At 40.1% G+C, this 15,664-nt stretch overlaps 1 protein-coding gene across 4 annotated transcripts in view; it reads left to right on the forward strand.

The window, feature by feature from the left end:
• The window catches only part of LOC137852726 (RCC1 and BTB domain-containing protein 2), a 32,346-nt gene that overhangs the window by 11,566 nt on the left and 5,116 nt on the right, over nucleotides 1-15,664 (forward strand). For all 4 annotated transcript variants that reach the window (XM_068674766.1, XM_068674757.1, XM_068674773.1 and 1 more), the window contains 10 exons: nucleotides 313-471; nucleotides 924-1,074; nucleotides 3,105-3,271; nucleotides 3,934-4,092; nucleotides 5,618-5,725; nucleotides 6,239-6,381; nucleotides 9,963-10,153; nucleotides 12,165-12,291; nucleotides 12,898-13,034; nucleotides 13,459-13,589. In XM_068674766.1, the coding sequence (XP_068530867.1) occupies nucleotides 313-471; nucleotides 924-1,074; nucleotides 3,105-3,271; nucleotides 3,934-4,092; nucleotides 5,618-5,725; nucleotides 6,239-6,381; nucleotides 9,963-10,153; nucleotides 12,165-12,291; nucleotides 12,898-13,034; nucleotides 13,459-13,589 (1,473 nt within the window). The remainder of the gene's footprint in view (nucleotides 1-312; nucleotides 472-923; nucleotides 1,075-3,104; nucleotides 3,272-3,933; nucleotides 4,093-5,617; nucleotides 5,726-6,238; nucleotides 6,382-9,962; nucleotides 10,154-12,164; nucleotides 12,292-12,897; nucleotides 13,035-13,458; nucleotides 13,590-15,664) is intronic.

A 15,664-nucleotide genomic window follows, 5' to 3' on the forward strand; every position in this document is an offset into this window, starting at 1 on the left:
AAATTAAAATCCTGTATATTGAATCCTGTAACCTAGCAGTTATGTTGTATAAATACAATGAAAATGTGACTGCAGCATTTAACTTTTTATTTTGTACTTTTCTTCATGTGTATTGTTCCTTTCTTTCTGGATCATGATATCGTTTATTTGTTTATTTTAATGGCTTTGCTCCAATTACTGTTCTAGAATTAAAATATTTTGTGGTTGTGAAAGTTTGTAGTGGTGTATCTCTGAATTTATCCTTTTTACTATGCAAAGGCATATACATTTCTCTCTGTCTAGGTATTTGATGTCTTTTTTCTTTAACATCAGGTCTTGGAGGCAACATTGTTGTCAGCTCTAAAGATGCTGGATATTGGGAAATGGCCCATTTTTTCTCTTTGTTCACAAGAAGAGCTCAAGTTAATTCGTCAAGCCTGTGTGTTTGGTAACGCTGGTAATGAAGTGCTGTATGCGACTGAAAATGATGAGGTAATTGTTCAAGTGCATGAACATGACATACTTGGTCATTCATGTGTCAAGTTATTCAGAAATCTAGTACTGTGATTGTATACCTAGGACCAGTTGCATGCTGAATACCTGATCGTTTTGATTACTGCTAAGACATTTGCAATGCGAATTACTGGATTCCTACCATGATCAGAGAATAAAGAGAAGATGGGGCTAGACATTTCTTGGAGATGCATGGACACAAGTTGGAGCATGGGAAATTCCAATTAAATATTAGGGAAAAAAATACCATGAGACTTGTTAAATTCTAGAGAGCTTGTGAGATCTCTTCCTTGGTGTTGTTCAGGACTCACTGGGACATGGCCTTGAGTAAACTGATATATTCAGACTTCTGTTGAGAAGAGGTTTGGACTAGTTGACCTCTGGTGGTCTGTTCCAACTCAAATTATGATTCTGTGATTCTTTTATAACAGGTTTTTGTGCTTGGCATGAACTGCAGTGGGTGCTTGGGAACAGGAGACATCCAAAGCACTATTGAACCAAAGAGATTAGATTCTCTGTGTGGCAAAAAAATAGCCTGTCTGAGTTATGGAAGTGGTCCTCACGTTGTTCTTGCTACGGAAGGTAAAGTATGACACAAATACTGCTTTTTTGGATAGTTCTGCTTTAATTAGTCAAGCAGGAATGAAAGGTCTGTTTGGGGAGGATAAGAGAGAAAATTGGGATACACAGTCTGGGCTATCAAGTCTAACATGCTTTCATTAGCCAACATGATGTGCTACTTCTGTTCATAGCTAGTTCTTTTTTGTAAGTTTCTCAAGCTCTGCTTTGATCTTGTTACTACTTCTGTAAGATTTTTTAGTACACAAGTTAAATTTGGAACTTCTGGTTGGATTTAAAATGTGTTAGTGGCTACATAATGCTCCTGTTCTTGTGCCAACATTGTCCTTCAGCTAAAATGCATCTTTTCCCTCAAGTACTTACTTCCAGATGTGCTTTAGAACTTTTATGTTGCCTTGCAGCTTTTTGTTTTCTGTTGTCTCATTGGCACTCTCTTGAAACATATACCATGCTAGCAGCCCTTTTGCAGATCTGTTCGCTATTAAGTACATTATTTTTGAAGACAAATGACTAATGTTGTGTTCTCAGTGAGATTCTTTTAGAGCCTGCCTGATAATATTAGTATTTGTCTCTCTTCATTAATGAGAAGAAATCTTGTTGACTAGTTTAGATTAGATGACTAAAGGTAGGTGACCTGAATTATGTTCTCTGCGTGTAACTATTCTTTATATACCATTACATCCCATGATTTTCTTCAGGGCCACCCATTCTGGAAACTTTTTACATATGCACCCGCATTTTCTTTTGAGCTTTGTTGCTGGCAGATTTACTCATGCCCCATCATACTCCTTATCCAGATCATAAAGTGAAATATTACACGAGAACAGGTCCAGAACTGATCCTCGATGACTTTTACTCGTAACTTCATTCATGTGACTGCCTGCCATTCATCATAGTTTCTTTTAACCTGCCTGTCAGAAAGCCCTTAGGCATTAATGCAAGAGTTGTGAAATACATATCATTCTTTTAGTAATGAAATGGGGAGAAGGTTGTTTGTATTTGACAACGTAAAACCAGTAGATGCAACCTGTTATTATAGAGAAATATTGGTTTAGTGTAGCACATCTTCTCTGGTTAGTTTTGGGGAAACCAAAACTAACTTTATGTGAAAACATAAGGAGTCCTGGTGATCTCTTTAGAGATCTGAAGGAGTTCGATGTCAAATCTAGCTCTCCTGGACTAACAGTATAATTTAGATGTAGAAGATCGTGACAATGGTAGACGAGATGAAATTAGAATAACTATTCACTAAGTCTGGCACTATTGAAACAAGAGGATACCTGATACATGAAAAATGTGAGTACAAAAAGGTGTTAGCTTCATGAAAAACAGGCCAATACACATACTTGAAAGTAAATTGGAAGGGTTGTGCCTCATAATAGCTGTAATCTAGTGGTTCTAAATGAAGTATGAGGGGAGTGGGCTGCAGGTTCATTTTCCCCCTAAACAGTATCTTTTTTTTATTGCTAGTCAGAAACAGAATTCTGCACTAGATAGACTAGATGCCTAACCCAGTCAGACATTTCTTGCATTCTTAATTTTACTAGCATGTTTCTTAAAATACAAGACATGAATGGCATGTTTAAATAATAAATAGCAGCATTGCCTAATTGTTTTTCCTACAAGCCTCCTCATATATATTGCAGTGGGATGAAAAGCTTATTATTTGAACTTTTCAAAAGTGGGAAACACAGGGCCAGAACACAGAAATTTTGGCTGGCTCTCAGTGACAAAGACATAACCTGAAATGGGGACTCCTGTCATTTCATCCTTCTCTCTTCTATATCGCTTTGTCTCCTTTCTTTTAGCTATCTGATTTCTTTTATGAAGATTATGGTGATACTACCCTTTAGGATTTGTGGTAAACACTATGAGAAGATGGGATAGTCCATGGGATTAGGTGCCAAAAAGGGCACATGTATACTTAAATGTGTATAATATATTATTGAATTTGGCTTTTCAGTTTGTAATTTTATGTTATGTAGCCATTGGAAAAATAGATTTTGAAACTGCTTTTTACATTTTTATTGTAGAAGGAGAAGTGTATACATGGGGTCATAATGCTTATAGCCAGTTGGGCAATGGTACAACAAATCATGGTTTGGTTCCCTGTCAAGTCTCCACTAACTTGGTGAACAAGAAAGTCGTTGAAGTTGCTTGTGGCTCTCATCATTCTATGGTGTTAACATCTGATGGAGAGGTGAGAAAAGCTAGAATAAATCTCTTTTCTCCTAATGAAATTTTTGTACATGAGAAACTGGAAAACATACTGCACCTAGAGCATTGGTTGTGCTTTCTGTCCTCGGGGTGCTGATGCAACAAAAATGTTTATAAAAAATGGAAAATCTGTTAGTCTATCTACTTTGAAGTGCATGCAGGACATGGATCTCAGTGCCACATCTCCTTGTAATAAGAATATATCATTTCTTCCTATTCTATGCCTTACCATAGATGCTTAAAAGTATTAAAACTGACATCAATTTAAATTGTGTTCATGTCAGGAGTTTTACCCAGTGAAGTAAACAGTTTTATCATCATTTACTCTGAGATGCCATTTGTGTGCAGTTAGTCATTCTGCTCTGGGCTCTGGAAATCTAACAAATCTTCTGTACGATTGCAGCTGTCATGTTGCCTCGTAACTTTGGTTGGTGGAACATTAAAGAATGGAATATATAAATACTGTGAGTGGCATAGTTTTGATAGAAACAATTATATTGTAAACCTATGTATCTTCCTAAATCTTAAAAGAAAACGTGAACACAAACTCAAAACATATTTTTAATGCATGTAACTTCTTTCTTGAATGCATACTTAGAACTGCATGTTATAAAATCTTCTTTGATGACAATCCTTTTCTGACAGGTATACACATGGGGTTATAACAACTCAGGCCAGGTTGGGTCTGGCTCAACAGCTAATCAACCGATTCCTCGAAGAGTTACCAGCTGCCTACAAAATAAAATAGTAGTTAACATAGCCTGTGGACAGATGTGTTCCATGGCTGTGGTGGAAAATGGAGAGGTAGGAAATTTTAATTGAAATTTATGACTGAACTTTATTGTATGTAGTACCATAGGATTTGGGTCATTTTAAACCTTTCAGTAATGTACTATCACTGGGAAAAGCAGTATTTATTTCCAGAACCCCTCAAATCCACCTGCTTATACTGTTTGTAAAAATCTTTGTCATAAATTGTGTTGCGTATTCTCATATACTTAAGCACAATTTCCTATTCATGCTGGTTGTAGCTTCTTTTTTAGAAAGAAGTTGAACAGAAATTTGTTCACTAATATTTGGCTTCTTGGTTTATGAGGTTACTCATAACACTTATCAACTATTACTTTGTATCAACTACTGAAGTTGGCTTTCCTGAAGGAATTCAGGCATTAAATTTCAAATTTACTTGAAAATACAGTTCTGAGGAAAAAACAAAAATAAAAATTAGAAGGCCAGATTTTTACAAATGTAGTGATTAAATCATAAAAACTTTGTATATGTATTTAACATCTCATGTTAATGTTAACATTTCTTGTTAACTGATTTACTGATTTTTAGAGTGGTACTATATTCTAACAAAAAAAGAAAGTACTGATTAATGTTATCCCACTGCTGTCTTTATAGCAAAACAAAATATTTTGTCTAAACTAGAATCTTATATACCAAGAAGGTGAGAATAATCAGTCGATACTTTCTTAGTTTTCAGTGCCCATGTATACACATTATCTCAAGAAAAAAAGAAAAACAGAGAAAATAAAAGTATATTGCATATGTTTTTCCACCTCAATACACCTTGAATCCCTCTAATACTTTTTAATCTCCGTTGTGAGGATATCAAGGGGATATAGTGTTCTTTCTGCTGTAGTTCATTTGAGCTGAAGACTTAGGGCAGCCTAGTTCCTCTCCAGATTCATCACTTCAAGCATTTCAGTTTAGACCTTGGTAGCTACTGACTGCATTAGAGTAGTGTAATATGTCACTGAAATTACCAGTACTCAGTGTTTTCCTTCTTATATTCGTTGCAAAACCATTAATAGTCTACTCAAACTGCTGTGATATTTTCCAGTTTATACTTGTTTTAATACGTTTTCTTCTGTGTTAGAAGATTTTTGAATGAGAAATTAGCTCTTTTAAAAAGGGAAGTATTCATGCTGAATTTGCTCTGTGCTGGGGAATGGTCCTATGAATCACTTATTTTCCACTTTTATAACTTCTAAAAAAGATGAGTATGAAGGGTTAGAATTTTAGATGAGCATACACTTGGAAGTTTTAACTGATGAAGCATCCAAAATATGTTTTTCTGTACCAGAAATGACAAATACATGAAAGAAGTATGTAGTTATCTGTATATTTATGTAGGGTTCATGTATATATGTGTGTGTATGTGTATATATACACACATACTTACGTGTCTACATATACAGTGCAGATCCTAAGGTGTGGGAACTTGAAATATTGAAAGAAATTATGGGAACAATGAAGTAGTTGTATTGTTTTCAGAAGAATAACGTATAAGCAAACAACTGAAATCCCTGTTTTTGTTTTTAAGGTCTATGTCTGGGGTTACAATGGTAATGGGCAGCTTGGACTGGGCAGCAGTGGTAATCAGCCAACGCCATGCCGAATTGCAGCCTTGCAGGGCATTCGTGTACAGAGGGTAGGTGTGTGATGCTCCATGTCAAACCCTTTATGAACAACTGAGAAAATGCTAATATTCTGCATGTGAAGAATGTAGTCCTGGATCTTTTGTTTAAAGTGCATTTTATCAGAATGAAGACTTATATCTTAAAATGAACCTCTGAGAAACTGTGACCCTGTGGAGTTCAGTGGGAATTTCGCCATCGTTTTCAGTGAGGTCAGGATTTTACTTAAAGAGGACTAGGAATTTAGAAACATTTGGTCCTTTCTAATAAATATTTTTTCCCGACATTTGTAATAAATGCTATTTTTAATAAGATCTTCTTAGGCTATCCCGTTCTTCATTAGACTGTATTTCACTCTGGGAAAATGCTTCAGTTTAGTATTTTGTCCTTCTGGCAGACTTAATATCATTTTTATTAACTATAGTGAAGTACAATCAATAACATCAATGTATAACATAACACACATCTGTCTATGTTAACTTACTATTACATACAAACGAGATTTTTCATTTTATTATTTCTTACAGGTTGCCTGTGGCTGTGCACATACGTTAGTGCTAACGGATGAAGGTCACGTTTATGCCTGGGGAGCCAATTCATATGGCCAGTTAGGTACTGGGAATAAAAGTAACCAGTCTTACCCTACGACAGTTGTTGTGGATAAGGACAGGTAATACTTACATTCTATCAGTCAGACATCAGTTGGCATACGTTCAGAAGAGCTACGGAAAGTTATGTCGTTTTTAAACTTATTTTTTTAAGAAACAGACTATCATTTTTTACAATAGCTCTTTTGCTGAATGTGAACGGATTGGAAGCTTGTCTGACATACAAATTCAATGCATTGAAGTTTGATTTTCATAGAATGGCTTGGGTTGGAAGGGACCTTAAAGCCCACCCAGTTCCACCCCCCTGCCATGGCAGGGGCACCTCCCACCAGCCCAGGTTGCCCAAAGCCCCATCCAGCCTGGCCTTGAGCACCTCCAGGGATGGGGCAGCCACAGCTTCTCTGGGCAGCCTGTGCCAGGGCCTCACCACTCTCTGAGGGAAGAATTTCCTCCTAACATCTAGATTAAATCCCTCTTTTAATTTAAAACTGTTCTCCCTTGCCCTTTCACTACCTAACCACCTAAAAAGTTGCTCTCCATCTTCCTTATAAGCCCCCTTTAACTACTGAAAGACTGCAATGAGGTCTCCCAGAGCCTTCTCTTCCCCAGGCTGCACACCCCCAGCCCCCTCAGCCTTCCCAGGAGAGGTGCTCCAGCCCCTGCCCACCCTCATGGCCCTCCTCTGGCCCCGCTCTCCCAGCCCCACACCCTCCCTGGACGCAGCACTCCAGGTGGGGCCTCACGAGGGCAGAGCAGAGGGGCACAATCCCCTCCCTGCCCTGCTGCCCACCCCTCTGGGGGTGCAGCCCAGGACGCAGTTGGCCTGCTGGGCTGCAGGCACACACTGCTGGCTGCTGTCCAGCTTTTGGGCCACCACAGCCCCAAATCCCTCTCCTCAGGGCTGCTCCCTGTGAGCTCTTCTCCCAGGCTGTGCTCATGGCTGGGACTGCCCCAACCCAGGTGCAGCACCTGCACTTGGCCTTGTTGAGCCTCGTTGGGTTCATGTGGGGCCACTTCCCCAGCCTGCCCCTGTTCTGTGATCTTCCCAGGCGCAGAGGTGAGGCTCACTGCTCTGTATTTCCCTGCATCTTCCTTTCCAACCTTTTTAAAACTGAGAGTGATGTTTCCCTTTTTCCAGTCACCTGACTGCCAGAACTTTTCAAATAGGATGGAGAGAGGCTTGGCAGCTCCATCAGCCCGTTCCCTCAGGACCCTGGGATGCACAGCATCAGGCCCTACAGACTTGTACCTGTTCATTTCCATCAGGTGGTCTCAAACCTGCCCTTTGCTTGCACTTTGTTGCCCCAGCAAAACCTCACCCAGAGGTTCAGGGACTCGAGAGACATGGGAAGCCTGACAGCAAAGACTGAGGCCGAGAAGTTGCTGAGTACCTCAGCCTTCTCCATGTCTGCTGTAACCAGTTCTCCCCTGTCATTTATCAGAGGGGACACAACTCTCCTTGGCCTTTTTTTTCTGGACAGTGGACCAAGAGAATCCCTTGTCGTTCTTTGAATCCCTCACCAAGCTCAGTTCCAGCTGTGCCTTGGCTTTCCTGCCCCCATCCCTGCACACCCGGACACCATCCCTGTGCTCTTCCCAGGCCACGTGTCCCTGCTTCCCCTGCCTGTGCATCTCCCTCTTGCACCTCAGTCTGACCAGCAGGGCCTTGCTCAACCATAGTTTTCCTGCCTTCCCTGCTTGATTTCTTACATGGGGGATGAAGAGTTCTTGTCCTGTAAGAAGAGCATCCTTGAAGAGTTGACATCTCTGGTCAGTTCCTCTGTCCCTAAGGGCAGTGTTCCAGGGGATCCCATCCCTTAGGTCTTTAAAGAGCTGGAATTCTGCTCTTTGGAAGTTCGGGGTCCTGACTTTGCTCTTCACCAGGCCCAGGTTCCTCGAGATCACAAACTCAGCCAGGGCATGGTTACTGCAGCCCAGGCTGCCTCCGATCTCACCCTCTTTAATGATACATTTTCACTGAAATGCAGAAATCATCTGCATTTTCACTGAAAGTACATGAATCCACCCCATAACCACCCTTGAGAAAGAAACTGAATGTTCTGAGCTGGAATGTGCCATTTTCTGCTTCAGCTCGCACTGCACTTCGTAGGTCTTAATTGCAGTTTCTCTTTGCTGGTGTAGTTCCATTGTTTGAAGCCAACAATAAAAGCTTTAACGCCTCGGAATATAAATTGTGTTTTACCATGCTACATTTGACAAGGAATACACACAGAAAAGGTGAAGAGTGGACATCTGCAATTCGTGTTATAGCTGCTAATAAATCCAGCTCATCACCCAGGGGAGAGAGAAAGGGCTGTGTTCTTTCTCGGTATCATTGCCTGAAAATTAACCTTAGATTTTTACAAATTGAATACATCCCTGTAGTCCTTGATGGGTAGCGGTGCAGTTATTTCTAGTGCTAATTCAGAGCTGTGTATTTGTGTGGGCTGAGAGATGAATCTATTCCATGCTACTGAGTGGTGATTGTGGTCTCCTGTTGTGAATAATAAGAAAATCATCACATCTCTTCCTCCACGTGCCTGTGTCTGTTACTGCAAGGAAGATGGAACTCCTCCCTGGTGCTGAGACACAGCCTGCTTTTGAACATTGCTATTTCTTTGCATTTGTGTTAAAAAGTAACTTGATTTTTTTTTCCAGACACTTTGATTGCAGCTGAAATGTTAGCACATTTTAATACTGTGCGTTGCCTTTTCCCCTTTTGTTGGCCAGAATGTGCATTCCTGGTGTCAGTGAGAGTATTACCTCACTAAAGCCTGCAAGATTTGTACATGCAGCTTTAAACAAGTTGTTTCCCAGCTATTTTCCCCAGGCAGCTGGGAAAACAAGTAAATAAGCTGTAGTTCACGCTGCAAAACAGCAGATTGTGTAATGCTGTACACAGTGGGAGTGAGGAAATCCTAAATCAACTTTAGGATCACTGAGATAGCCTACCATAACTAGAACACATTTAGAAACAGCTTTTAGTGTGCTGTTTGGTTTGAATTTGTCATTTTCAGAATGAAAGTCTGTTATGTGTGAGTAATAATAATCGTATGAGTAATGACACTACAGTATTTTAATTAAAATAAATCTGTTTAGATTGTCAGCTTATGACCATTACCTATAAACAAGCAGAAAAGATTTGCAAGATTTGCTCTCATTAACTTGTTATGATGACTCAAAGTACAAAAATCTTACCTAGACCTACCTTTTTTTTTTTCCTTATTGGCAACACCTCATTTTCTCCTTCATCTTCTCCAGTACCTTATCTCCACAGCTTAATGCAGCAGCTCACCCCACTGTGCAGCACCACCGAAGGCACGCAGAGGCTGGGAACTCCTCATGGCTTTGTTTGAGGGAGCAGAGTGCGTGCTGCAGCCTGGTGCTCTGCCGTAACACCAGCTCTTTACACCCACGAGGCATTTTCACCAGGAAACTTTGAGTGCACACTATTTGAAGGAACATTGAGGGCTGTTTTAATTTTGCCACGTATGTTAGGAAAACGTTCTTGCAACCTGGAGTGCATGTGTGCTTGCAGAGAGGGTTTGTGCCAGGGCCATGCAGGAGGTGGGGAGCTTTTTCACTGCATTTTCTTCTTGTGACGGTGACTTTGCTTTTGTTCTTTTTCTGCCTGTGAATTCAGAATTATAGAGATCGCAGCCTGCCACTCTGCTCACACTTCGGCTGCCAAGACCCAGAGTGGCCAGGTGTACATGTGGGGCCAGTGCCGCGGCCAGTCTGTGGTCCTTCCCCACCTCACGCACTTTGCCTGCACTGACGATGTGTTTGCTTGCTTTGCTACCCCTGCCGTTATGTGGCGTCTCCTGTCAGTAGGTGAGCTTCAATATTTTTGTTTCAACGTTTTCTAAATAAAATCTTTCCTCCATAAAACAGGCTTGCACGTATTTGAAGCCTAAGCTTAGTTTATTGCAAAAAAATATACTGGGAATTACAAATTGATGGAATTATAAAAATGGGTAAAGCTTGATGGTAGTGCTAAATGATTGTCTGTTTTATCAATGTGATTTATTTCTATGGGAAATGCAATGTTTTTGTGTATTTTGTGTGCATTTGTTGTTGGGATGGCCGTCTGAATAGCTGGTACATGCTGAATTTCTTGTGCAACTATTCAGTGTTACTGTGCAATGGCCATGGGTGGAGAAGCTGAGTTTGAATTTGAAGAAATGAGGGAGCCATGCAGTCATTAGGAGCCATGAAACTTTCTTTGGTGTCTTTTAAGTAGACCACTAAGAAGGGGGGAGTCAAATTCCCACATTCAGAATTGGTCCCAGGCACTTAGAAACCCAGACACATCACAAGTGATCATTACCTGAGCTTCTGAAGAGGCAAGTTACTAGATCTCAGATATTTGATTAACTTGAAGATCACAGAATCATAGAATGGACATTCATCTTGGAAAGGACCTTAAAGACCACCTAGTTCCAAGCCCCTTTCCGTAGGCAGGGACACCTCCCACCAGCCCAGGTTGCCCAAAGCCCCATCCAGCCTGGCCTTGAGCACCTCCAGGGATGGGGCATCCACAGCTTCTCTGGGCAGCCTGTGCCAGGGCCTCACCACCCTCTGAGTGAAGAATTTCTTCATGAAAATTCTTCAAGTTCATTCTTCAGCTACAAATTCAATTCCAACGTTGGAGGAAACGTTGATACTAGCAGTCACGTTTCATCTTTGACAGACTAGGGGATTCAGTGGAGAATCCTGCCCTGAGGAGATGTCTTCCCCCAAATTCATGTTTTGGTGCATAGTCCAAAGACTATTTGCTCTAGGTTGAAGCAGTTGGGCTTGGGTGGCTTGATCAGAACTGTAATAAATATGCCCAATTCCTGTGGATATTATAAATATTCTTAGTATTGGTCTAATACTAATTAGATGTAAATCGTGTTACTGCACTAAAATCCCAGGTAATGAGGTGGCTGATTCATGTAAAGATGTTTATCAGTTTTAAGCTCTAAATAAAAGGATCTCTGGTGCATTTGGATTTGAAAATTGGCTTCACGTCTGCACACTGCAGAATCCTTCAAACTGTTACCGCAGAACTTCAGCTTTGCCTTGGTTGTTAAAATCCCTGTACTTGGTAGCAGAGGTCTGAAACCACGTCACACAAAAGAAGTCCTTTCATCTGTAATCCAAAGCACTTTTGTATTCGTTGTCCTTCCTGTGGAGACAGTTTTCAAGGCTGCCTGTTAACTTTATAATGCAAGTGTCATATGCACAGTGGGATGTACGTACACATGAGGCACACAGGAATATAGAGATAGGGATACAAAGAATGTTTCCTAATACCATAACTCAAGGGAGAACACTGAATAGGCTGGTAACTGCTGGTATTTACCTTTAAGGGTATTGTACTGGACAGTTTCATATCTGGTTCTCTTCTGCTTTTAGATAATGTCTCCTCATGTGACTATTTCAGATAATCTTACTCTGAGCTTTATTGACTTTTGGGGCATTTTATAATAAGCAGCACCCTTTATTTGGAATAATTTAGCCAGTAACAACTGATAGCATTTGCTATCAGACACAGTGTTAAACTTCTAAGACTATTAAATTATTTTTTTCTGGCCTTGTACAGATGAGGTTGAGGAGTGGGATGTCCTTTTTGTGTCTGAAGCATATTTGTTTGGAACAGGAAACCAGTAAGGACTGAAAGCTGCCCCTTATTTGCTTTCCTAGATGTTTATACTGAGCATGTTTTTATGTTTGGTTAGTTTTTACTAGCCTCACAGAAAAGTTGTATTAAGAATGTTAATTGCTGACAGATCCACAGGATGTTATCATGAGTGATATCAGTATTACCAGTCACTATCAATTACCCTTTTTATCATAGAGCCTGACGACCATCTAACGGTAGCCCAGTCACTGAAGAAGGAATTTGACAACCCTGAAACTGCAGACCTGAAGTTTCTAGTGGATGGAAAATACATCCATGTCCATAAAGTTCTTCTCAAAATTAGGTAAGGCACAAACTGTATACTTTACCACAAACTAAACAATGTAGTTACGTCCACTGTGCTGAGTAATTACTGCTTGAAAATCTTGACTTTGTACAAACTCCCTTTTGCTTTAAAAGAAAAGCATATTCTGATGTGTAACATTTGGAAATAAAGTGGCATATGGGATGAAAGAGTCATATCTAAAGTACTGACAACTTCTTTTCCCTCCTCACTAGATCATGTTGGAGAAGGCAGGTTGAAATGTGAGAATTGTCTAATGTAATTTAAACTTTACCTGTTACAAGCCAGGTAATCAAATTAATAGTTCATATACAACTTTTTAAAGAAAAGGACCTCAGAAACACATGGAACATCCCTAAAGATATTATAAGTAGAAAGGGAGCCTGCTATAAAATAACAACAACAAATAAAAAAAAATCCTGAATTATGTAGAAAGCTGTAAATAAATTAACATATTCAAACCAAGAAATGTAGCTAAAGTTTATGGTTGTGTACTTGGTCTGTTTTGACTGCTTTTTGTTTGTTTGTTTGTTTACCAACATTTTACTGCCATTCATCTTTCATGCTTAACTCTTTACAGTAACAATTGTTGTTCTTGTTTTGTAGGTGTGAACATTTTCGATCCATGCTGAATAATGATGATGAAATTATAGAAATGAGTGAATTTTCTTATCCCGTTTACCGAGCCTTCCTGGAATACCTGTATACAGACAGTATTAGGCTCCCTCCTGAAGATGCAATAGGTATTGGCCATAAATGGAACTCAGGGTTACTGTTTCTGAGAAGTTAATTTGTGCCTCCTAACAGGATGAGGAAAGCAGGGCTTGTTAATTTTTGTTTTTCTAGCATTTCCATCTTCAGTTAGACAAGTGACAGGAAGGAGCAGCTGGAGACATGCCCAAGGAGAATGAGTGGGGGGAAGGAATAAGATCCAAAGCTAACATTCAGAAAGAATTCATTGCTTCTGATCTGAAAAACTGTCTTGTTCTTACAAGTGTCCCTTTTAGATATGTCATTCAAAGACCTTTAAAAAGGCACATGATCACCAGGGGGGAAAATAGAGTAAGTCTGATCAATTGAGCTTAAAACTATGAAGTAATTGATTAATTTGAATAGAAATGTATATTTTTTGCACCATGATAGCTAAAGATGTATGACTTTTCACAGGACTGCTAGATTTGGCAACACTCTATAGAGAAAACCGATTGAAAAAGCTCTGCCAGCAAACAATCAAACAAGGCATTTGCGAAGAGAACGCGATTGCTCTTCTGTCTGCCGCTGTCAAGTATGAAGCTCAGGTAGGGGGAACTTCTCTTCAGGCAAACAGTTCCTTTCTCAGAAATGAAACTGTTACATTAAATGTAGTTAGGTTTATATTGTATGAGTCACGATTACTTGCAATTGCCCGTTCTGACTTCCCAGACATGTTTTGCTTTATTTAACCTATAAAAACTGCAGCTACCAGTGATACCTTCCTGACCTGTTGACTTGCACCTGTGAGTCAGGATCCTTAACCTGCTTGCTGCCTGGTCGTGCAGCACTGCATGGCGAGCACATTTTTCACTTCTCCACCTTTGCGTTCTCCACCTGCTCGTTTTGTCTGTTTGTAGCTGGTACAGTCATCCTGGCACCACCCTGTACAAACAGTGGGACAATTTACCTGTGAAGTCCTTCCCTATTTATGCTTGTGCTTGTATCAAAAACCCATTTTTCACTGCTTTACTTACAGAGAATTGTGCTGTCATGCCACAAATTACCCACTGTTAACTCCTCTCTCCGTATCCTGTCCTCTGGTCTGCCCTTGGCTCTGGAATGTTTCACTGGCACTCAACCTGTCATCAGCAGTACTGCCAGCACTTTATTTCCAAACAGACAAATATTTTGAAAGATGTTTTGCTTTTCTCAGCTTCTTAATGCTATGCTGACCGTGGGAATGATGATGTGGTGGGTTTTGTTAGTCAAGAAATCCACGTATCTATTTTAGACTTAAAGCAATTGTTAATACCTGAGCAGTTTAGTTGGCTATGGAGAAGTCCTGATCTTTCTGTTCAAGGTTTCTTCTGCTGTACAACAATAAACTAAGATAGCCAAACAGAGAATTTGACCTTTCAGAAGAGCCAAAATACATAGTTGGTAACATTTTTTTAATTATACATTTTCCTTTTGCTTTTACCTGGTTGTGAGATGCAGATGCTAAAAATAAGATGCATTGAGAGATGGTTCCAGGCATAGGAAGCAAGTAGAGAGAAGGAACTGAAACAAAAACTGAGTTAGAAATGTTGCAGTAACCTGTGCTGTATGGCATTAGTAAATGAGATAAATCCATGTCGGGCTTGCAAAGAGGAGGCTGGAAGTTTACAGTGAGTTTTGTAAACGAAGAGGGGATAACATCAGGTTAGTGGATGATGAGATTAACAGCTGCTGGTAGAGAGATGAAGTCAGACTTAACCAAAGCATCAAGACTAATAATCAGTACTGGAAGGCATGAACAACTGAGGCAAAAAGAGAGGAATTGTGGTTTCGACGTGTTGTGGAGGTAGAAGCCCTGAGTAACGGGAGAAGCTGGACAGGAGAGGAGGACTGAGTGATTTGATTCTCCTAAGAGCAGAAATTTTCAGTACAAGTTTATTCTGGAGTTTCTCTTCCTAGAATCTTCTCACCAGTTTAGAACATCTCAAAAATCGAAGCAGCTTTACTTGACCTGTGTCAGGTAGAGTAATTGCAAATGTATTTAGGTTTACTGGGAAGTAGTGAAACTAGCCTGGATAAAGTACTAGAGTTTTGTCAGAAAAACAATAAAAGATATTGGCTAGATGACTATCTATATGCTATCCTCCTCTTCCTCCTGTGATTCAGTGTTTTATTCTGCATACTGAATTGTTTTAAAACGTGTGTGATATTTTAACACAGTCATCAGCCAGTGAATTGGTTTACCCGCCCCTCGCGCAGCAGGTACAGGAGTAGGTGGCTGTCCTCCTCCCTACATCCACATCTCAGAAAGGGATAGAGAAGAACTGCTTTAGAAAAGTGCTGTAAAGACTTTTTTATAGGGGATAACCTCTCTCTAGGGTGTTGTGAAGTAAGTCAGGGGACTTATATAGTCAACATGGGTTTGAGAACTGTCTGCAGTGTGTTGGCACTTCAGTCACAAACTGTCCAAAGAAGGATTATGGAAAAGGGCCTGATAGCTTGGATGTTTGGAAAGGGAGAATTAGTCCTTTTTGTGGGCTTGGGGTTTTTGATTTTGGGTGTGGTTTTTTTTTTGGTCATCAATGTGAACACTGCAAGTGACAGATTACAGTGCTGTGCTTATCTGCCGTCAGCAAGAACATTAACTGAAGACTTGTTTGGCTATTGTACGCGTCTGGTAGGA

The sequence above is a fragment of the Anas acuta genome, chromosome 1, assembly GCF_963932015.1.
Source record: "Anas acuta chromosome 1, bAnaAcu1.1, whole genome shotgun sequence".
NCBI lineage: Eukaryota > Metazoa > Chordata > Aves > Anseriformes > Anatidae > Anas > Anas acuta.